The following is a 24260-nucleotide window of genomic DNA, read 5'->3' on the forward strand; positions in this document are numbered from 1 at the left end:
AATGTGAAAGAAAGTAAAAAAAAAAAAAAAAAAAAAAAAAACTTAACAGATATTTACTTTTAAGGATAGTATTTTCTCTTATATAAATAGTGTGTTTTGTAACCACTTAAAATGAATCAGATCAAGAAATTTACTCTCTTCTTTTTATATTTTTCTAAAATATTATTACTAGTTTTGCTCAGGTGGTTTCGAAAACAAAAATATTGTACTTTCAGCAAGCAAGTAATTTCAAACTCATATGTTTATGCTACGTACGGCTCGTTAATCATTATCAAGATGCATGTTTAAATATTAATGACGAAGCCTCCGTGCTCATCATCTCTAAATCATCCTTAACTATATATCCTGGTATTTGTTAAATTAGTTTCTACACATGCAAGGGACCTAATTTTTAGGTCTTTCTCTGGAATGAAAGATAAGCAACCTTTTTAATTTCATTGGGTCAGCGAGTGTTTAATTTACTTAAGTGGAACGATTATCAGCTCTTAATTAATAATTCTGATTCAAAGATTCTCTTACGTGGCCTACTAGCTATCTACTTTGTGCGTTAGAATGTTGCTCGTGCCTTTAGCTAATCACTATGTTTGAGATTGTATATTTTAATCTATCTATATATTCATGTCAAAATTAGGTCATGATTTTAAACCCCTTGTTGCTTTTAGGGTTTCCGATTTTTTTTTTTTTTAATAATGGGTTTAACTAATTTAATCATCGTGTTTTGTTATTAAAGATTATGAGAAGCGTGCATACGTGCCTCACTGGTTGGGTGGGCAGGCTAAAAAAAAATCCCAAAAATTTTTGGTTGGCCAAGCTGAAAAAAATAATAATAATCCCTGAATACTAAATTAAAATGAGATTTTAACCAACAAGCGTGTAGATCAGTTGATATGTGATTGTTCTAACTGAATCAAAGTCCTCGATTCGAGACTTATTATTGAGTTGTGTTAAATACTTGTTGGAAGAGTTTTACCGCCTTAGTAGTCTTACCGGTTCAAATTAATAAAATCATATAAATTTTATGTTTTGGCCCCTTGGTTTTTATTTTATTTTTTGTAGCCTATGAAATTTTATAATTTATCCATTATAGCCCCATTATCATTGGGCTCTTCAGTTCTGTAAAATTTATGCCGAATTTATAACTTTTTGGTTTTGCCCGCCCTCGAACCAAAATCCTAATTTTGCCACTGCAGTGATTGACTCAGTTCTCTTAGAAACATGATTAGGAAAAATTAAGCTACCTCAACTATTAGTTAAATTATTTTAATATAAAATTTATGATATATCAACAATAAAAACTTTGGAATGTAACAAAAAGTTATAAGTTCTCTAAAGATAATGATTAGTGTTTTAAAAAAAAAAATTGTATCGTACTTGTACTCAATCAAATATCTTATATATAATATGATTGTGTATGATCGTTTAAATGAGAGTGTTACACCTATGATATTAATCAGAAATCAAGTGTAAGTAATAAGCAGCGCAATAGTGCTCAGTCTTCATAATACAAATCAAGCAAACCGATCATGAAAGTAATAAGAATCCATCACAAAGAAAAGAATTTATGTGATTTTAAGCAATTTTGAGACAAGAAAATAACAACGAGATTCTTTCCGATTATTGACTGATACCTTCAGATTTTTCCCAACCGTCTCTCATCGAGCGAAGTAAAGAATTTCAAGAATGGAAACCTAACAATGTTTGCAATCGATCCAATTAAATTTTTTTGGGGCGGTTATTTTTCAAACAATTAATCTCATGAAATCTTGATCGTTGATTGAGGGGTCGGCGCACTGCCCGGGCCGAATCAATAATGGGCTGGATTTTAAAGCCCAAATTAGGAGAATGGAATACTCGAGGCCCGGTTTAGTACGACGTCGTACGGCAGTGGGACGTTATCACACTTTTCCTAAAATCACACGGACTTTTTGGTTGTTAGCTAGTTGTGTGTAATTATTATGGTCCTAGTAGAAAGTAATCAATATTAGCTATAAGCTTTCATTACAAATCGCCACGCCATCACCGTCATTGAGGCCATTTGGTTTTTTGGATTGGTCTCCGGAAAAAGCAAAAAATCATCAAATCATTCAATTTCTCTTTATTAGAACCTGAATCCAAAAACCTGTCATTCAATTTCTCTTTTTCAGAACGTGAACCCAAAAACCTCCATAACAGAACCGTCTAATCGAAGAGAGCTGGTAAGCAGATTGCTTAGGGTTTACAAAAAATTATTATAATAATAATTTGAGAAAGAAAAAAGAGAAATCATATGATGGCGAATCTATACGTGAAGGCGACGCCACCGGCGGATCTGAACAGAAACACGGAGTGGTTCACGTATCCAGGAGTATGGACTACGTATATACTGATACTATTCTTCGCTTGGCTTATCGTTCTCTCTGTTTTCGGTTGCTCTCCTGGCATGGCTTGGACCATTGTCAATCTCGCCCATTTTCTCGTATGTTTCATTTTCTTTTCTCTATTACTCTGTTTTTGTTATTGATTAATTTGCTGTATTTTGCTCATTAGGGTTTATTTTGGATTTGATTAGGTGTTTCACGTGTGAATTGCTAATTCTGGCTGGGTAGGTGTTAACTAGTTGCAAGTTGAATTTGAATTAGGTTATTCTCTGTTTCATGTCGTTTTACTGTCGAATGAAAAGTTTTTAGCTTTCAAGCTCTTAGCTTGTTTCCTAGTCACGTTCTCTGGAATAAGTTGGGCACCTAGTAAGATTGAGTAGATGGGCATCTATTGGAAGTGGCAGCTGGTGGGACTGAGTAAACTGAAACTCTGTGGAGTCCATAATCCAAGTCCTATGGATGGATCTTAATCTTATCACTTGGTGCTAGCAGAGAAAATTGATCCTTTTGACCATTTTCATTTAGAACAAAGCTCGAGTTGTGTGGATTAAATAAATTTGACAGTTGGATGAATATGTGGCATCCAGATTACATTCCCCTGTGTTAGTATTCTCTATTGCTTTTTGGATATTTTACTTTCAACTGCATGCCTATGAAGTTCTCTATCATATATTTAATTTGTACACAAGGAATTAGGTTAGTGTTTGTGAAATTAAAATTAGATGTTTAGATGCTGGTCACATGTTTATTCAGCAGAAAGAAAAGATGAGTGTTGAACCAATTAAGTGATGCCCCAATGCTTGTTGGTAAAATTGCTGTGATAAATTGAATGCAATTTGGACATTTTCTTTTCTGTTATACAGATAATACAACTGCCTTATGTCATTTTCTATGTTATTGATGTACGTACTTCTTCTCGTTTTTACTACGTTTTCTGTGTGCACGGATTTTGCTTAAAATGAAAATGTTCTGGCAAGCATGAAGTAGAGCTGACTTGCCAAGTTTAGTTTTTGATATGCATTAGTTATGTGATCATTATTCTACCTCATTCTGAATTTATCTTGAAGTTGCTTCCAACATCTGTGAAATACTATTGACCAGAATGTTTCGCCTTGCAGATCACGTATCACTTCTTTCACTGGAAAAAAGGAACACCCTTTGCTGAAGACCAGGGCATTTATAACGGGTTGACTTGGTGGGAGCAGATAGACAATGGACAGCAGCTTACACGCAATAGAAAGTTCCTAACTGTTGTACCTGTGGTGCTGTAAGTTTACATATTCAATATCTTAAAACTTTTGAATTTTTTTATTTTATTTTTAGTTCATTTCAGTGATCTGAAATGTCTCGCTTTTCCCTCTGTTTTTATGCATAGACAGTGTCTTTCTGATTTTCAAATTTTGCATACTTGTAAGTTGGAAAATCATGATAGACTGTATTCTTGAAGGCTTACTTGTAGTTCCTTGAACTTTGGTCATCATTTTATGCAGTTGTTTGGCAAAAGTTATTTGTTGAGACTTAAGAGTAACCCTGTTGTTCGACTTTTTGGGGGCTTTGTTGTGTTGTTGTTTTGTGTTGGGGGGGGGGACAGTGAGAAGTACTTTTGGAGCTTGGAGACACGGTCGTACCTACTTGTTTTGTCTTTGTCTGTTTAGGCTGGATTTTGTAACCTATACATGCCAGGATTAAGGCCTTCGGTTAATATCTGTTCACACATCCGTGTACCTTATTTGATAATAATTAGTCTGAACTAATATTATTAATTTGACGAATCTTGCTGCTGTTGTTGTGGAGTCCATTAGAACTCAACACAGCGCATTGGCCGAATTGTGATGTTGGAATTATTTAAGTATCTTTGCTAGGTGTACATTATAAAATTGCCAAGTTCTGGAATATCAGTCCAATCTTTTATCTGTATTACATGGGTGTATAAATCTCTTATACGGACTTCCTCATAATTTTAAAATGCGGATGCCATTGGAAGAATAAAAAAATAAAATACAAAGTCCAATACACTAAGACAAAAAACACAATTTTAACGCATTGGAGTTCATATATTCCTAGATTAGACAAAAATTCTCTATATATATAGAATAATTCTTCAATCAGGGATTCCTAATCATATGAAAGTTATAGACAAGCTAAAAGAGAAAAAAAACACCAACGCCAATGTAGCGTATTGAAGTATTTTTTATTTTTTTAAGTCGTTTAGCTTGTCCCTGACTTTAATATGGTTGTGGGTCCCTGATTAGAAGCCCACTCTTCACTATATAGTGAAAATTCTCCCTCGTGGATGTCCGCATGAAATAAAGTACAGATTCGGCGTTTTACGGTCTAGCATGATTAACAATGGTGTAAAACACTAAATCCTCATTTATTTTGCGTGGACATTCGCGGGAGAGAACAACTTTATACATGTATTTGTGTATTAGGGCTTTTTTTTTTATTTTTTTTTGTTTCTATCAGTGTTCACTCTATTTATTATCAGGCAGAGGAAGAGTAGAAGACGTTTGTTCTTGTGAATTTAAAGCCTAATTCCTATCTTTTCTTTTTTTTCCCCCCTCTTTTCTCCCCACCTTTCTGTGTGAGTAGGGATAGAGTTTCTGAATTCGGCCTTGCTGATTCTACGTAACGTATAAAAATTCATTTCTCAACCAAAAAGTACAATCACAGGAATTATGTTATTAAGCGGTTACTTCATTTTTAAGACACTCTCTCAGATTGCACTAAGTTCTGGTGAGAATGTCTATTTAAGCATGTGCAATATTGAGATTCCTCATTGTGTGTTGATACTATCACAGTACCTAAAATATAGGTTGTGATTCGGTAGATTTGGAAACCACCATGACCATTATCTTTTTTGTTAACAGGTACTTGATAGCCTCGCACACAACTGACTACCAACATCCAATGCTCTTTTTCAACACTTTAGCAGTGTTTGTTCTTGTTGTTGCCAAGTTCCCGAATATGCACAAGGTCCGGATTTTTGGAATCAATGCAGATAAGTGAGTTGGTATTGTGATAAAGATAGATGGGATAACCATTACCTACTCAAAAGGAACTGCTCCTATTCTGTATAGAAGACTGAACTGTAATGAACAATATCGTATGTAATGTTCTTTTGCTGGCTGCTTTCACAAGTTGTCTCTTAGATAACGAAGGAATAAGTGTATCTGTGTCATATTTGTACAGTGGATAATTTATGAATGTGGATTATCTGTCAGTTTATCACATATTTCGCCCGCTTGATGCCAATTATGTTGTGTCCAATAATGAAATGAAATGCAACAGTTTCTTATAACGATGGTGCAGACAACATTTCTTGGAGTTATGAGCCTCATCCATGATGATGCATGAAGTTTATGCAAATGTGGATTTGAGCAAAGAGCATGGGTAATTGTTGGGATTTATTTTCCGTTTTCCTTCCAATTTAATTGGTAGGGGTATAAATATCTCTCCACCTAATGTAGTGGACTAGATATTCCTTCGATGACAGTAAAAATATGTATCTAAAGTTGTGATATAATAAATTCTCTCAAGTTTCTTTGTTATGGTATGCATATTAGTGTATTTTACAACATAATAAACAAGGATTCTAAAATTAGTGAAGTTTGTGAGATGTACTCACCTTCTAATAAGAGAATTCTCATTTTATTAAAAATGTAACATACATATGCAAATTTACATTTAAAGTCGTAATTGTAACTTTACCCAGAATAAATAAACAAGCAAAAGAACAATTGCGACTTTATAATCACAGTCATTAATATATACATATATAAAAATAAAGAAATTGGAGATTCTATGTATGGAGGATTGTCTCGGTGGAAGATATAATTTGTCTGCACGCTTTGCCCGACCAAAGAAAGGTGGATTTGTCATAATTTTCTCTTCTTCGAATATTAAACAAGTTAAAGCAACATGAAGTAATGATGATAAAACAACATTAGCGTTGTTCCTTGCTCGAAAGCTAGTGTATCAAACAAAATATTATGTCAGCTAGCTTTTTATAGTTGGGGCAGGTAAACTGGTTTATTTTTAAACTCAAGTACAATTTGTTCGATTATCATCAGGCTTTGTTGCTTTCAAACTAGATTTTAAGAGATTTTAGCAACTAGTTGTTGCAATGTATTTTTTTTTAATTATATGAGATTATTGATAAGATTACAACTTATATTTCATGAGATTAGTACACTGATATTTACAATCAAACAATTATTTAAATTATTCACATTAACATTTCGAAAGAAAAAAGACGACTACTGCATTCACTCAAATTGAGAAAGAAAATTAAACACTCACACTACATTACGAGAGTTCCTACATTGTGAGAGTTCAAATCCATGACCTCACAATTGGAGGTTTGAGTTCTAACCACTGATCAAAAGCCTAGTGGCTATTGCAATGCATCTAAACTTTCTGATTAAGGATATAATTAATTTATTACAATGTGTGATGCAGTTGAGATAGAAATTTGGGATACTGAAGCTAGACTGTTGCCTCCGTAATTTTCTTTTATCTCTGAATAACCCCTTTTTATATTTGACTAAGTGCTTTCATGGTTGGAAGAAGAATCTCATTAGATGCTACACATGAGTTGTCAGTGTCAGAACTGACACAAGAGACCTGCTTTTGCTGAGTGTAAATGGAAAAGCAAATTAAAGCAAGCTAATAGATAAGAAATATTGTTGATTACAAACTCTCATTCCCATATCCAATTCTCACTGCTTACATTTCAACAAAGAAAGAAAAACATAATACAGCAATGTCATCAGCTGGTGCCCTAACTAATAATCATCAACTTCGTCCGATAGAAGAACAAATGAATACTGGCTATGCAGCTGTATTCACCTCCTCTTCTATGTACATGCAGTCTACACCACACACAAAGTATCTAATTAACTAAAACCCCCTATGAAGCTAACCGAAAATGTAGAAGCTCCAAATTTCATACACTGTTCAAATTTTAACAGAAAAGAAAAGAAAAAAAAAAAATATATATATATATAAATATGGATCTTTTTGTTAGTTACTTCTAAATATCGAAACAACTTAAAACAATTAACAGTAGTGACCAGCAGAGCGCAGGCAAGTGAAAAAGAAGATAAATAAATAAACTTAATTCACCAGGATCCCCCACCAAACATTCCATTCCAGTATCCCGTTGAAGTGGATGTTCCCTTGTTGCTGTGATGATCAACTTCAGTCGTTGAGGCGCTTGAAAGTTGTTTCAGTTCTCCGAAAGGAAAGAAGAGCCGGCTCCCGTTACCAATATTGTCTTGAATTCCAAACCTATTTGCTTGATCAATTGAAAAACTTAGGGTTGCTGCTGGTTTGATATCTTGCAAAGGAAACCCAGATGAAAATAAAGTATTTGAATCCGGCATCGGTGTTGGAATAAAATGATCCAAACCCGCCCTCGAAGCAATTCCTGTCCTCAGGAGATCTAGAGCTGAAACAGGAGACATGTTGTTATTGATATTATCATTGCTGGTAGTATTAGTTTCGGCTTTGGACGCTACTGCTGGATGATCAGCATATTGAGACATGTCATTTGCGTTATTATGCATGACTTGGAATCCAAGATTAAGATCCTGGCCTCCTTTGAGGATCTTAGGGTTTTCATGAGAAGAAAAGTGTGAGAGGCTTGGTGGGTTTAGATCTGGAATAATAAGCTTGTTATAATTATTATTATTATTATTATTATTATTACTACTTGAAGCTGCTGCTGCTGATGATGATATAGATCTCTTGTTCTTTCTTGATCCTCCTCCCACAGGAACATTTCTAAGAGAGCCACCTTCAGTCCAGTACCTTCTGCAAGTCTTGCAGAAATATCTTGGCTGTGTGAGACTGTAATTGTTGTAATAACAGAACTTGGTGTTTGTTGAGTTACATCTCGGACAATTCAATTGCTCTTGTGGCCTTGCCTTTCTTTCTAACATCGGCGGCCTGCTGCTGCTGCTGCTGTTGCATGTATTTGAAACTACCTCTTCCATTGCCTTCACCCCTCCAACCTCCGGAAAGTTCTGATTGAAAAAAAGAGAGTTAACCGGCCATTATTTTCAAAAAACCAGAAAACAAAATTAGCACACAGAAATTCATAAATCCACAAATTAAAGTAGAACAGATTATATAAAAAGAGAAAATTAATAAAAGCATTGAATGCTTTTCTTTTCGACTGAATCGATCAAAATTATACAAAATGAAAAAGAACCCAAAAAAAAAAAAAGGGTTAACTTTTTCCCATTCCTTTCCTTTTATCAGTTATTGCATAACCCAGCCAAGAGGTGAAAAAAGATAAAGTGTATGTACTGCTTTCATGTTTTAATAACATATTTCAAACTTTATATGCATATGATCATCAAAAAGATTATCATTAGATAAAATCAAACTTGCAGCAGCATGAAGAAATAGATACGTATATTTAATCCATCAGTTTTATATGGAAAGAAAATTAATCGAGGAAATAAGATCAACCAACCTGTGGCCATTTAGCGGCATCCATAAATTGAGAAGAACAAAAGTTAATTGATGAAAAGCAAGTGATGACTTCAGAGAGAGAAAGAAAGAGAGAATTCACCTCTTTTGAGTTTTGTCTGCAGCAGCTGCTATTTGTTCAAAGAAAGAATGTTTTAGATAGTTTCTGTGCTGGCTTTATGTGTTTGAAAAACCTTTTCTTTCTTTCTTTTTCTTTTTCTTTTTCTTTTTTAAATGTGCATATATATATATATATATATATATATATATATATATATATATAAAAGAAACAAAGAGGGTGTTTGTTTTGACTACTCACATTTTGTTTTAAATAAAGTAAATGAAATTAAAGGATTAAGGTTTTGGTATTTTATATATATTATTAATTATTTGAAGTGGGGAATTTTTGTCGGATTGTATTATAAGAGAAATAGTGGTACTAAATTATTAGTTTAATGATCGTGGGTGGAATATGAGTGTGTATTACTGTGGTGGGTTTCGACTTTTTGACTTGATAATGGAGAGAAAGTCTTTTTATTCTTTGTATTCTCTTGTCACTATCCTTTTCAATGTTTCTTTCTCCCCTCGACGACCCTTCATGAGCGTGGGAGTTGGGATTTGTTTGGACTTTGGACTTTGGACAATCCGCTGCCTAGGAGCCTAGGATAAGATTTTATTCCTCCATAATTTTGACAACAGATCTCGATCCTTACATTATTAATTCTGCTCTAACTTTTCGTGGTTTCTTATTAAGTAAAGATCGATAAAGATAGACATACATGGCTTCTAGCTATGTAGCTGCTTTCGCGGGACAACTTTTAACGATTTTCAAAAATGGTATTAATTCATGAAAAATACATACATTCTTATTAAGTCTGATTTCTCTGTTACCTTAAAAAGGATGGGAGGAAAAAAAATCATGAACCTAGATTATCGATCTCTCAAAACATATATATATATATATATTCACTAGCTTGATGAAACTCTCATTAAACTATACAATTACCCATAAAAAAAAATTAACAAATTAATAATTATAGTGTTAAGTAGCTTATCAAAAACATTTGCAAACTGGAGTGCCCAATATGTATGTATAATAATTAATTACATAAGTGTACATCAAGGACGAGAATTAAGTAGTAATCAAGTGAACAAATCTAATGAATATATATATATATATATATATATATATATTAGTTCGCATCTAACGAACGAATAATAATTCGTTTACAAATTACTACTTGCGGAGGCGTAATCTTGAGTCATTTGTGAAACGAACAACAAAAAGAAAATTTGAGGACGTAAGAAGGAGTGGAATGATGAATGTAATGTAATGAATGAATTAATTAATTAATAAACGAATGGATTCAATTAATGAAAGTGAAAATGGAAAGTTCACGGCGGGAGAAGTGGGGGACTCTCCGACAAGAGGCGACAAAAAGCGACCGCTGTGGGGCCCATTTAATGCGGTAGGATTGATGAGAAATTTCTGCTTTTGCTTTGTAATTTCATCGTGTTGGTGGCGTTTTGCTGGCCTTTTTCTTTATCTTGATGCTGACTGTGCCTTCAATTTCAATTTCTACTTCTTCGAAGCACCCCTCGCCTTGAATCTCAAATTCGAAATGCTGAACCTTCAAAACCCTAGAGCACAATAATTCGTATATCGTATCATTTCGTTTTTTTACCCAACCAAAAAAAAATTAAAAAAATTTAAAAATTAAAAAATTCAATTTGAATATTGTCTACGTGACATGAGGTTATTACGATTGTACAATTAAATGGCCAACTTTTGTTTTGTTTTTTCTCTTTTGGGGTGTCGTCTCGAAACAAAATGATTATTTATTTCGTTCAATTACTTTTTTTCCTCAAAAAGTGATCTTTATACATTGCATGATTGCAAATGAACCCTTTTTTTTGTTGTCTCCTTGAAAAGTTAAAATTCTTCTGCACTATCTATGTACATGCACACACACACACACACACACACACACATATATTGATATATATATATATATTTACACACATCAATCAACAGAAATCTGACTTTTGTTTATTGAAAAAAAATAGAAGAGAATAATAGGGGATTGCTATTGGCTGTTGCAAAGCGGGCACACGGCAGACAGACAGATGCTTTGGTGGGCAAAATAATTATTCTCCTTATATTTCAACGTGAATAACATGGATGGATATGTACACATACACATAGTTGCGGTTCTAATGCTCTACACGTCAGTCGCCCGCCCCTTCTTCTACCGTTCAAAAATTCCTGCCGTATTGGATGCACCCACCCAGCCCATGCATGCATCAAAATATATTACACACAATATGCGATCGACGCCGCGCATATTAATTCATTCGTAAATTAATTATATATTCGTTGATCGATCGACAAATATGCATATATATATATATATATATATATATACATACATATTGCACACAATTTTAATGCGTCTTTTTTGTTGTTAATTCTGCACGAGGGCTTCCTGCAACTTCATGCGCTTCGGCTTTGTGTTATGGATATAATTCGGCGACGCCATTGATAATTGCTATTATTTTGATTCCTGAAACTATGCTTTTTCCTGATTTGGGGCCCAAATACTGCGCCTGTTTTGTTTGGTGAGAATTCCTATGTGCTCGTATCTGATTCTGTTTGAATTTCAACCATTAATTTTGTCTCGCAAACAATTGGAGTCTATTTCCATTTCATGTTCCCCCCATATATAGATCTCTACTTTTTCCTGCTAGCTTATAGTTATAGATTGTGTGTATGTGTTCGGGTTAATTTAATTAATTATATGATAAAATATCATTAATGAATGCAGAATTATCTTAAAATTCATCATTAAATAATAAATAAGTTTTTTCTGTGATTCTATATGAATAATGGGGGAGTTGTGAACTTAGATTTTTTTTTAATCTCTACTATTAGTTTAATTTAGTGAATAGATATTTAGTTAATTAATAAATAATGGCTAGCATTAATTAAAATTAAATTAATGAATTTGATCGACAGAGAGGCTGTTGTGATCCATTATAATTCTCTTTTTTTTTAATTTTAAATAATTTTTTAATTGATAACAGTATTTTTTAAGGATTTATATCTTTTTATGGTACAAATATTTTGGCACTATTAATTAAATCCAACATGTACAAAAATCATTAGTTCACTATTTTTGTTCAGAGAGATTAATAATGTACAATGGATCATTTTGGTGATCCAATTAGAACTGGTCCAAGAACACATTATGCTGACGATCCAATCCGAAGATCTCCGTACAGGGAAAAAGTAGCCCACTTTTAACATTTTTAACCTTAGTTAAAATTACTTTACAAGCCAGAGAAAAATGTCATTACAGAGATTCCCTCCCATATTAAAAAAACTAATTCACGCGTCACGCCCCTGCAGATATTTCACTGCCTTCTTCTTCTTCTTCTTCTTCTTCTTTTAATTAATAAAATGAAAAAGTCTGCAAAATAACTTGCATGCGAAACATAATTAACACAAAAATCTTATGTATCCTTGATTAAGTGGGTCTATATTTTTGGCACTTGGGATTTGATTTATTCAATGATTTTTTTTATTTTTTTTGTTGGTTGAGAATTTTCCATATCCTTCTTAAGCCATGTCTATTTCAATTTTTTTTTCTTAATTTAAGAACTAACAAATTCTATACATATTCACTGTGTTTTCAAAAGAAAGCGATACCCTACTTGATTAGTCATTTGAAATTGGAAAAGAGCAGAGGAAGAAGTTTTTTTTGTATGAACAATACACTACTACTTTATTGTATCTTCACCGATGGCCAATTTAACTTTATACGATGTATTTTGGATTGGCACTGAGTGATGAGAGACGAGCGATGCCATCTGGCCCGGATCAACACATGCATTATTTTATTAATATCGGATGTTTGTTACGGAAGAAGCCTCTATTATTGATTGGTCAAACTAAACAGGCGTTAACAGATGTATTATTTTTTAAACTGTGATCGAAAATTTTGATTATTATTATTATTATTATTATTTTAAAACACAGAAAATTTGGAAATGTTGGAAATAGAGAACAACGGTGCATGCTTTTTGCTGGTAAATTACGTGAAAATGGGCTGGATTTGAAATTCTAAAGAAGCCCAAGGTTTAATTGGGCCTAAGTCTGACATTGGTCTCCTTTGACCTTTCCCCGGCGAAAGCCATATATTAGCATCAACGTCACGACATCCACACAATTCTTTCATACTAAACCAGGGGCGTGGCCTGGGCTAATTGCTTTGCCCCAGAAAGTTAAAATCGAAAAACAAAAGGGGATCATTTCCAAATGAGTGGGGCTATTTGGAAATGATCCCACTGCCACGTAAATTTAACTTAATTGACATAGTAGGCCCGAAAATTAAACTTAATTATTGCAGAGACTTTGATAAATATGGAATTTCATCCTTGTTTTTATTTATAATGGCAGCCAGGAGAGCCACCTTTTATTAGCATGCGTGGCCCAGAGATGCCAATTCTTCGCTGTTATTATAATTATTATTATTCTTATCAAAATCATCATTATCATTTTTTATATCTGCAAAAACTAGATGCACGCGTACAAAACCTTATTATTACTTCCCCGGAACCGCAGTTCGAGCTATCTATTTTTATTCTTCTTTAAGGCAGCTAAGCTTTACAGACAATATGGAAACGAAGTAGAAACATTAATTCAAGACGGAAAGGAAAAAAAGAACAGGAAAGAAAAAAGTTAGACCATAAACTTCCATTTTCATCGTCATATTATTCAGGGTTACATGGCTTGGAGCCCTATATTATACAATTCATCCTCCTTCCTCCTTAAATGTGATTTGTTGATCATTTAAGAAATAATTTAATGCTTATTGCTAGCCTAGCAAAGCTAGCAGCTTGATGGACAAAATAAGATCATCTATCAATTTTCAGTATCGCTGAGTTTTCTTTTTCAATTACATACCCCTTTTGGGAGCAGAGGGAGTGGTGCACTTTAATTATACTTTTACATATTTACCTGATAATTCATTAGAGAACCAAAAGTTATAATTTTTTAAAGTAATAGGTCCACCTGCCACCGTCTTAAATTTCTACATCTACATTAATATTGGTCCGAAATTGTGTCAACGGAAACTGTCGTTAACGTTTTTTTGGTTGGTTAAAATTAAATTAAAATCTAAAGATGGTTCTTCGTCCACCAACTCTCTCTTGATGATGAATTGAGAGATGGGCGAATGCCCAAATAAAAAAAAAAAATCAATGTATTTAGGTCCCGTTTGGGATTGTTTTTGGGAGGGTTAAAAGTGATTTTAAAAATCTAAAAACTAATTTTGGTGTTTGGTAAAAAAAAATCAAAATCACTTTTGTCAGAATCAGCTCCTCCTACAACTAATTTTGAAAAACATGGAAGGAGTAACTTTTAGATTCTGATTTTGAGAATCAATTTTATCATTTAATATAATCCCATAAATATCCTCCTACAACTAATTTTGAAAAACATGGAAGGAGTAACTTTTAGATTCTGATTTTGAGAATCAATTTTATCATTTAATATAATCCCATAAATATCCTTACAATTATTACTTAAATCCGAAATTATCCTTATTTAAATTGGAAACAAAATCAATATTGATATGTATAAGTAAATTTCATCTTACATTATGTACATTTTAGTCATTTATTTTTTTTACAGCAGTTTAACAATAAGATTTACCAAACACCCATAATTGCTTTCAAAATTCACAGTACTTTTGAAAATAAAATTTACCAAATACTTAATTGATTCTCTTCACAACTGATTATTTGTACAGCACAGCTAACAACAATTATTTTAAAAGCTGCAGCATTACCAAACTAGCCCTTAGTAAGGCCCATTTAAGATTGTTTTTGAGAAGTTTAAAAGTAATTTTGAAAAGTTAAAAATAATTTTAGTATTTAGTAAATTTTTTTAAAATTACTTTTTTGTAAAACCACCCATTCTACAGTAGATTTTGAAAAGCCACTTATTTTAAAAAGAAGGGAATGATTAGCTTTTCAAAATATGATTTTGAGAATCATTTTTAAACTTAATACAATTCCATATATATTCTCATATATATTACAAAAATCCAAAATTCTCCTTATTAATTAGGAAATAAAATAAATAACTTTAAAGAAATTATTAATATTACCAATTATATTGAGATAACAAAATAGAAAAATAAAATTAATATTATGAAATATTTATTTTAGTTATCAATTATTATATATGTACACAGAAAATAATATTGCATATACATGTTTATAAACGTGTAAATAAATTTTATTTAGTATTATATCCAATTCAATCATTTATATTCTTACAACAATTTAATAGTAAGATTTACTAAACATACATTACTGTTTTTAAAACTCACAGTATTTTTAAAATAAATTTTACTAAATATTTAATTGATTTTATTCATAATTGATTATTTCTATAACACAACTAACACCAATTATTTTAAATGTTATAGCATTACCAAACAAGCACTAATTGTTTTGGTAGATTGTTATATGCTTTCATTTACTTAAGCACTTAGTTATGTAATCACACCATGTATATATACGTGAGGCTAGGAATCATGAAGCAGATGATATCTTCGTAAAAACTCGCCAACCAAATATAAAAATTTCTTATGATACGAGCTTTACTTTAGTAAGGATTTAAAGTGTGATATTTAGTTATTAATAGTGAGAGTAAATTTCAAAGATATGTATTAATATTTTTTTCCCAAAGATTAGATAAGCTCACATCAGGATTTAATTACTAAATATAAAAATATAGTTTATTCTAATGTATATGTACATTGAAGGTAAATGAATTTTATGAAAAGTTGGTGATATTTAACTCCCTCATTTTATCTTATTACTGTTTGTATTTTCAATTAATTCTATTTATCTTCGAAATTATCCTTACTTATCAATAAACAATTTTCGATTTTTAACAAAGCATTGGAGAAGCAAACACAGATCGTGATTCAATTTGATACAAGTAATACAGTGATTTTATTTACATTACGGTAGAACATTTTACCATCACATATCATACTCATCAGTTAGGAAGCAAGAGATTAGTTTGCTAAACTCGGAGAACAAACTTTGAGGAAATCTTTGTAGCAATAGGATAAGGAAACTGGTTGAGAAATTACTTGGCGCCAGCTTATTGTGGGGCAACATTGAGTGATGAAAAAGATCGACTGACGAAATCTTACACGTTGCTGGGTGTGACCATACTATCATTTTGGTGTCAACTGACAAATCACTGAAATCAGTTTTCGCTTTAAAGCTGCTTCTTAAAGTGATGATTGCTAATAAATATCACACTTGAATGATTAGTGGAGTTTTTTTCATTTTTATTTTCTTTTTCACTCAGGAGAAAAGGGGAGGGACGGGGTGTCATGGCAGGCACACTCAATTCTGGTCTCTCGAAACCCCACGTTCAATCTTAGAAACCGAATTACACAGTTCTGCCAATTGCCAAAGGAGAATAGTTCTTTTCATCTCTAATTCAAACACAACTCTTATTTATTTTTCTTCCTTAAATAATCTTCTTTTCCTTCTTCCCCTTTTTTTTTATCACTTTACAATTGATCTGCACCTCCTGATTCTGGGACCAAGTTTCTCCAAATTTTGGGTTGGGAAAAAATTATTAATAAGGGTAATTCTGAAAACAATTGAGAAGTGGAGTTGAAAAGAGAATTTAAGTAGGTCAAATGCCACTACTCTTTTATGAATAAAATTGAATTGATTACTCATACCAGTTAATAGATATTAATCTTCTCAAAAAAATTAATAGATATTAAAGCCTGCCAAAAAAAAAAAAAGATATTAGCGATTAATTAGGAATAGTTAACCTCTAATGTTACTTAACCCTACAGTGATTCATTTTCATTGCTTTGGCGAGTGATATAGAAGCAGCAAGACAGATAACCTAACCCAATTATGCAAAGTAATTAAAACGAGCCTCAACTCTCAAATCTAAAGAAATTAATTTGACCTCTTCCATTTATCGTCTTTTTTTCTTTTTAGGTGATCATTGTTGAATTGTTCCCGTGTCAACTTTATTTCACTGAGTACATAAGTATGATTTAAAAGATTAAAACAAAAATTGTTGAATTTCAGTGCATTGATTAGTCAATTATTTGTAAAGAGTTGAACAAATTAAATTTTGAGCAATACTAGATATCCTAACATATAAATTTTAATTTGAATCTCAACTGATGTCACATTCATCTATTGAATGGTGTTTACGTAATTTTATTAGATATAAAATACATCATCTAATTGATGAATGACATATATTATTAAAATTTAAGTCAGGACTCAAATATTAGAATCTCAAATATTATTGTTAAATTTTTTACTCTTTTAGTAAATTCACAAAATAAATAAATAAATAAGGGGAAAAGCATGTTGAGCTGGCAAGCAAGCAAGCCCCTTTTGTTTCTCGTGTCCCTGCCCCTTATGAATGAGATGACATTGACTTTTGACGTTTCCAAATGATGAGCGGTCCTGATTTGAATGCCATTTGTGGAGCTGATGATGCCGTCAGATTGGTATACGTGGGCATGCATGAGAAGGGCAGATGGCAGAAAGGTTGTTGAGATATATGTGCAATGTACGAAAGTCTACAATAGGATCATATGACGTAAGAGATTATAAATATCACCATTCTTTTTCTCTCTCAGACTGTACATGCCCACTTGCCTATATGGCATTCATTTCACAAATATAATTGGTAGCAGCCGTTCTAAGGGAAATGGGAAGGGCTCCCTGTTGTTCTAAGGTTGGGTTGCAGCGAGGTCCATGGACTCCTAGAGAAGACACATTGCTTACTGAGTACATTCAAGTTCACGGTGAAGGTCATTGGAGATCTTTGCCTAAAAAGGCTGGTAAATTAAATTAATAATCTTGTAAAATGTAGTATCAATTTTTGTGTATCATGTTCGATCTTATTTATTTATTTTGATAAGATATACATATTATTGATTACATTACAATTTAGCGATTTATATTTACAGGGCTTCTTAGATGTGGAAAGAGTTGCAGGCTAAGATGGATGAACTATCTAAGACCAGATATCAAGAGAGGCAACATAACGCCTGATGAGGATGATCTGATTATCAGATTGCATTCGCTTCTCGGGAATCGATGGTCTCTCATCGCAGGGAGGCTGCCGGGTCGAACCGATAACGAGATAAAGAATTACTGGAATACCCATCTTAGCAAAAGGCTTCGAGTTCAAGGAACCGACCCGAATACCCACAAGAAACTGTCGGAGCCATCTCTTGTTCAAGACGGAATTATCAAGAAAAGGAGAAGAATCAGTAAGACAGAGGCTGAGGCTGCGGCTGCGGCTGCATCACCTGTGGAGCCCACAGGAAAGCACAAGCTCCATCTCCCAAAGCCCATTAGGGTTACGACTACTTACCTGTTGCCAAGAAATGAAAGTTTTGCGCGTACTACTTTTTCCCAAGGAGGGGAAGGGGTCCTTGCTGCGCATGTGTTAGAAGAAGTTCCTTCTTACAGTCTCAAAGATGGTGATGATGGGGCAGCTGGGTTTCTTGTTGCGGATCATCATCTTGTTAACGGCTCTGATTTTGAGTGTCAATCTCAGATTTTTCCTGGTGAAAACTCGCTAGAGAAGCTCTATGAAGAGTATTTACAAATCCTGAAGAATGATGATGAGCAACTTCAGTTGGACTGCTTTGCTGAATCTCTTCTAAAATGATCAGAATTAAGTAAATTCGAAATCCATTTCACTTTTGTTAATTCAAAAAAAAAATTCAATTCCCAATAATTGTACTTAGAATCTTATATATTGTCTTCACATGCTTACCTTAGCTTCTAGCCCAGATTATGATGGATCCTAAAATTCTCTGTTCGTGTAATGTTATTATAATAATTAATACGTACATATTATCTTAATATACGTATCATTATTTTTTCTAGTACGTTATTCGTCTCAATTATCGAACTCATCATGTGCGTCATAAACTAATATTATAAACTATTTGAAGATTTAAAAAATATTCACCAGTTCATTTCACAAGCATCCCATATCATTTAAGGTAAATATTTTTTTTTAGCAATGACTTCATTAATATCTATGCATGTAAGTATATTAAGTCAAACTAATTTTTTGTAATTTTTAACCGTAATAAACAATATTTCGAGAATTCAATGATCATGCAAGCAAAAAAAATTAGATTCTTCCGTCATAATTTACCATCCAAGCAATAAACAATACTACATATATAAGACTAATGCTAAGTTTTATAAAGCTGGATAAATAATTTTTACTTTAAATTACGTGTCATTTACATGTTACTTATTGAACAGTACCGCTAAATTTTTCTATCACATAATAATGTTATAGAAAGTCAGCATCCACCTAATACATAGCAGGAATAATAAAATTATTTATTTATTGGGGAAGACTGAAGAGTTGTTTAAGACTAATTGAGACTGTCCTACCCAAGTATCAATTTCTCTTAGTTTTACTAACAAAGAAAAAAATCATGTAGGATATTTATAACTTTTTTTTTTCATTTCTATGATAGTATTTGTTAACTATACAGATTATTAAATAAAATTATTTTTCTTGATAAATCAAGCCAAAACAAAATAAAAATATATTATTATATTACTAGACATGCATGATAAGTCAATAAAATTGGATCTAATTTTGAGTCTTATACATACTTCTAGTAATTTTAAACTTTGCTCCTTATTTATACTTAGAGATCGTTTCGAGTTGCTGTCAAAGAGGTTTAAGTCATGTTCGATATTAAGTGCTATAGCTTTTAAACTATAATTATTGTGAAAAAAATTTAACTATTTTTTAAATATGAAATAAAAGTTAATAACATGCAATAAATGTGATTTTTAAATAATAATTTTGGAAAAAAAATATTATAGTTTTTTCATCGTACGAGTAGTGGATCAAATTCACTTAACTTCTAAGTCACAACAGATAATGTTTAGCAAATACTTTAGTGTTGTACCTTTTAAATTGCAACCATAAAAACTATTGTTGTCCAACCTTAATACCAAATAGGGGCTTCGAAAAATGTAAAGTGGACTTGTCATACAATAACTTTGAAAAACATGAAAAATAATTTTCAAAATAAGTAAATATATAAGATAATCAATATGGTAATGAGTTTCAATTTTACATTAGTGAGTTTTTATTTTTTAATAATTCTTATAATATTTTACTTATTTTACTTTCTATTCACATGTTTCAGGTGTAATCAACAAATCTTTTGTTTTATTTTACAATTAATGTTATTTACAAGTTTTATTTTACATTTGCAAGCTTTTTTTAACTTTTTAATCAATATTTAATAACACACTAATTTTGCTACTCCAAGGTTAATTTACTTGTTTCGCCTTTTATTTACATAATTTATATTTTATTTTACACTTAATATTATTTTACAAGTTTCATATTACATTTGTAAATTTTTGTTTTGTTTACTAATAATACACTAATCACTGTTACATTAATTTACTTGTTTTATCTTCCATTTACAAGTCAGATGTTCTATTTACTTAATTTATATTTTATTTTGTACTTAATTTATAGGTTTTATGTTTTATTGATAAGTTTTTGTTTTGTTTATCAACAATGCACCAACTTACTACTCTTATGTTTATTTACTTATCTTATCATTCATTTACAAGTTAGATGTTCTATTTACCTAATTTATGTTTTATTTTATACTTAATGTCGATTTACTTATTTAATGTTTCATTTGTAAGTTTTTGTTTTTTTTGCTAATAATACACCAACGTACTACACCCATGTTAATTTATTTATTTTACCTTATATTTGCAAGTTTTATACCCCATTTACATAATTTATATATTTTATTTTACATTTAATGTTATTTTACAAATTTTATATTAAGTTTACAAGTCTTATATTTTATTTACATAAATTATGATTAATTATGGTATTAATGTCGCGATTAAACCCTTCAATAATTATTTAAATTATTAGATTAATTTGGTTTAAACCATAAGGTAAATGTGCTCTTTTTAATTTTTTTCTATACAATTTGAGTATATTACTTGTGTAGTTCTTGTATTTTCAAAAATCACACAAAACACCTCTGTGATTATTTTTGTAGTTGTTGGATCTAACTTTTTAAGGGAAAAATTAATAATTTTATATGACACAACTTAAAGATAAATTCTTACATGCAAAAAGTAAAAAATGTGAATGATAACAAAATACATTTGAATGGAAACATATCTACAACTGGGATATCTTGAGCAATATTAAAAAATACAAAATCTTATTGAATAATTAACTCATATTGTATGGATTAAAATTACTTCACCACTTGTTACCTAAGTGAATGTAAAGAGATCTAGAGAAAATTCCTTTTGTTTTTTCCTGTGTTTATATATTGGTAAGATAATTTATCTATGATTTATCATTTCCTATGAAATTTTTTTACGGGTAAATTTTAAATTATTCCCCTCGTAATATGATAATCTTCATAATATCTCATAAATTATTATAAACTTTAACTTGCCAATTGCATTCAAAAGATAAGGAAAAACTGGGAGGCGGTTGATGAAAGTTTTTTTTTTTTTAATCTTCTTAATAAAAAAATGAAAGCGAATTAAGATTTGCAATAATTTATAGGTATCGTAAAAATTATCATTTCACAATATGGTAATCCAAAAATTAACCATTTTCTTAGTTACCTTCGTTCATTTGCCATGGATGTAATGTAGATGCATATACAAGTAGCTTATTACTGATTTTTTTTTAATCAGTAAATTAATAAATACAAATGTGGGTTTCATAATCAACTGGTCGATACTCCATGGTCTCTTCAACTGTTGTAAGTTTCGGTAACATTACCGCAAATGGTACCTCTAATTTCTCGAACCATGCACGAGGTATATGATCATTTGCCAAGGTCTGCATATCAAAGTCCTATATATATATATATAAACTATGTTATTGTCACACTCCTGTTCGGATTATTGACCAATCTCGATTCAACGAATACAATAAGGAATAGATACAACCATACAAAATTGTTTCGGTCAATTAATTAAGGACTTCTTTAGTTAACCATAATCGTGTTTGAATTGAACAAAACCCCATCAAACACAATGAATGCTGTGAGATTACTTACTATTCAATTTCCTTTTATATCACTTCCAAGAGTCACACCCAACATCTTAAACCATAAATTTCTCTTTTACCGGGTTGCCTATCATTTTTTTTTTTAACTTTAAAGTTATGTCATACGTGAAGATATCAATCTCATCGGTTTTAATGACATTCTCCCTTTTTTTAATTTTTAATTTTTATTTTTATTTTTTTTCAAGAAACTTGTACCATCAAAGGACCCAAATTAATTGCTACACGATTAATTCGCCGTTTAGGAATCTAATCAAATGAGTTGTATCATGATTTTGTGAACAAAAGAAAAGGGGTAAAGTGCCGAAGCATTGTCTCTCGTATTTTTAATGTCATGGGTTGAGAGTTACCAAAACAATTAATATGGTTACGTTGAATTTGACATCTGATTCCTGGTTGAGTTTGGACTTTGGAGTCAGATAAGCTCGTGACTACTTTATGTTCCATAAATGGTAGTTGGTGATGGAGATTGCATTTGACTCATTCTACTAAGGAGATTAAAAATACAGAATTTATAAATAAATGGTGAACACCTTATTTTACGTTATTTTCCATTAATAAACGCCACTTGGACTTGTTACATTTTTAGCTAAACAAAACAACAATGAAAACATGTCTTTGTCATGTATCTAGAAGTTTTATCTTCCCACTTATCAAACTTTGCCCCAACCAAAACTATGTCTTCACATGCTCCAACTGTTCTTTTTTGCCTTTTACGGATCCTAATGCAACTTCAACGTCATATGAGGCCAAGCTATAATGATATGTGCACACACAAAATTTGGCACAAACGAGATTCATGCAAATTATCATGTGACATTAAAATAATAGATAAAATAATTACCTTGTATCTTAATTTCGTAATACAAAACTTCGTAAGTGTGATAGAATTAATGATATATACATTGATAAATTTTGAATGAATTATATATGTATTCTTATAGTTAAAAGAGAACCCTCAGATATAAATGTCTAACATAAATTAACTTATTTTTAGTGGGTCAATTTATATTACCTAAACAGGATAAAAAGAAGGAAAAAATGAGAAAAAAAAATAAAAAAGAAACGAAGATGTGTAAAATTCAAAACTCAACATCAATTAACAAAGCTTTAATTAAAATTGTCTCTCACATAAACTAAATGTAGAATTGTGTCATTCTCACAAACCAAATAATTATTGAACAAGGGAAATGGATGCTCTTATTTTGAAATAAGTAACAAGTAATTACTCGGTAAAATGATCGTTATGTAAACAAATCCAATCAATCTAATAAAAATCAAAACGTACCCTAAGAATATGTGATAGACAATATAATAGCTATCTCGCCAATGATCACATAAAATTAGTAATGTAAGTGTTAAAAATGTAACCTCTTACACCGTGTCCAAAAAATATTGTTAGTTCGAATAATCGATATAACTTGTATTGATATCTAATTAAAGATCAATATGAATATGGATTATGGTGTGAATATGGATTATGGTGATTCAGATATGGTTTATATTGATTTTGGATTAGAAATCAATACAGATATGGCTTACATTGGTCTCATCATATTGGAACTCAATAACGCTGATTTATTCGAAAAGTCTGGAGTAAACTAACAATGATCCGGCCTAAAAATATTAATGACAAGCAACACTTAATTACTAACATAATTACATATTAGAAATTCAAAAATAGACAAAAACAATTATCATATTTAACGATATAAATTAAACAAAGGAGATAGATGGCAGTGATTTAGATCCAAAATGAAATCTCCAACCAACTCCACGTCTCCCAATCTATAAATTGAGGCTAAAATGATCGAGAGAAAAGATCTTTTGGCTAATTTAGAAAAAATCAACAAATATCTGCATAACTAAAAATTCTACAAAACAGAAACTAATTTGAAGTTTCGGACTACCTTTCATAGGTACACACTCGAATTCAACTCGTGGAATTCATCAAAGACGACAAATTATTTTCAGAATTCTTGAGGTAAACAAATATAATTTTGGGAAAATATTCACCGTCCACTTGTTTTTTCCAACTTTATCAAAAATACACAATTTTTTTTTTTTTGCTGGAATCCACCTAAACTTACGTTTTGTTTTGCTTCTCCACTTCCGTTTGCTGCCCGTTACGAAAACTAACGGAATCTTAGTCAAATGACTATTTTGCCCCCAAAACAAAAGGAGGATCTATCGGTTCACGGCTCTGTTTCAGCTTAAACTTATCGACA

General features: G+C 31.4%; 3 protein-coding genes across 4 annotated transcripts; 2 read left to right on the forward strand and 1 right to left on the reverse strand.

Annotated features, from left to right (window-relative positions):
* Nucleotides 1–1990: 1990 nt before the first annotated feature.
* Nucleotides 1991–5590, forward strand: LOC127901336 (uncharacterized). Its single transcript, XM_052438442.1, has 3 exons — nt 1991–2455; nt 3476–3624; nt 5228–5590. The coding sequence occupies exons 1-3, from the start codon at nt 2267–2269 to the stop codon at nt 5364–5366; spliced, it is 477 nt and encodes a 158-aa protein (XP_052294402.1). The 5' UTR covers nt 1991–2266; the 3' UTR covers nt 5367–5590.
* Nucleotides 5591–7015: 1425 nt separating this feature from the next.
* On the reverse strand, nt 7016–9084 carry LOC102631213 (dof zinc finger protein DOF2.5). Of its 2 annotated transcripts, none has more exons than XM_006491249.4 (2): nt 8941–9084; nt 7016–8386 (listed from the first exon to the last, which is right to left on the reverse strand). In XM_006491249.4, the coding sequence occupies exon 2, from the start codon at nt 8354–8356 to the stop codon at nt 7481–7483; it is 876 nt and encodes a 291-aa protein (XP_006491312.1). In that variant the 5' UTR covers nt 8357–8386; nt 8941–9084; the 3' UTR covers nt 7016–7480. The 2 variants fall into 2 exon arrangements, with proteins under 2 accessions (XP_006491312.1, XP_006491311.1); XM_006491248.4 differs by having other exon boundaries at nt 8842–9005.
* An 8468-nt stretch (nt 9085–17552) lies between these two features.
* LOC127900928 (transcription repressor MYB6-like) lies at nt 17553–18792 on the forward strand. The gene is made up of 2 exons (XM_052436391.1): nt 17553–17752; nt 17882–18792. Exons 1-2 carry the CDS (start codon nt 17620–17622, stop codon nt 18589–18591), a joined length of 843 nt encoding a protein of 280 aa, XP_052292351.1. The 5' UTR covers nt 17553–17619; the 3' UTR covers nt 18592–18792.
* The last annotated feature ends 5468 nt before the right edge of the window (nt 18793–24260 follow it).

This window comes from Citrus sinensis, chromosome 3 (genome assembly GCF_022201045.2).
Source record: "Citrus sinensis cultivar Valencia sweet orange chromosome 3, DVS_A1.0, whole genome shotgun sequence".
NCBI lineage: Eukaryota > Viridiplantae > Streptophyta > Magnoliopsida > Sapindales > Rutaceae > Citrus > Citrus sinensis.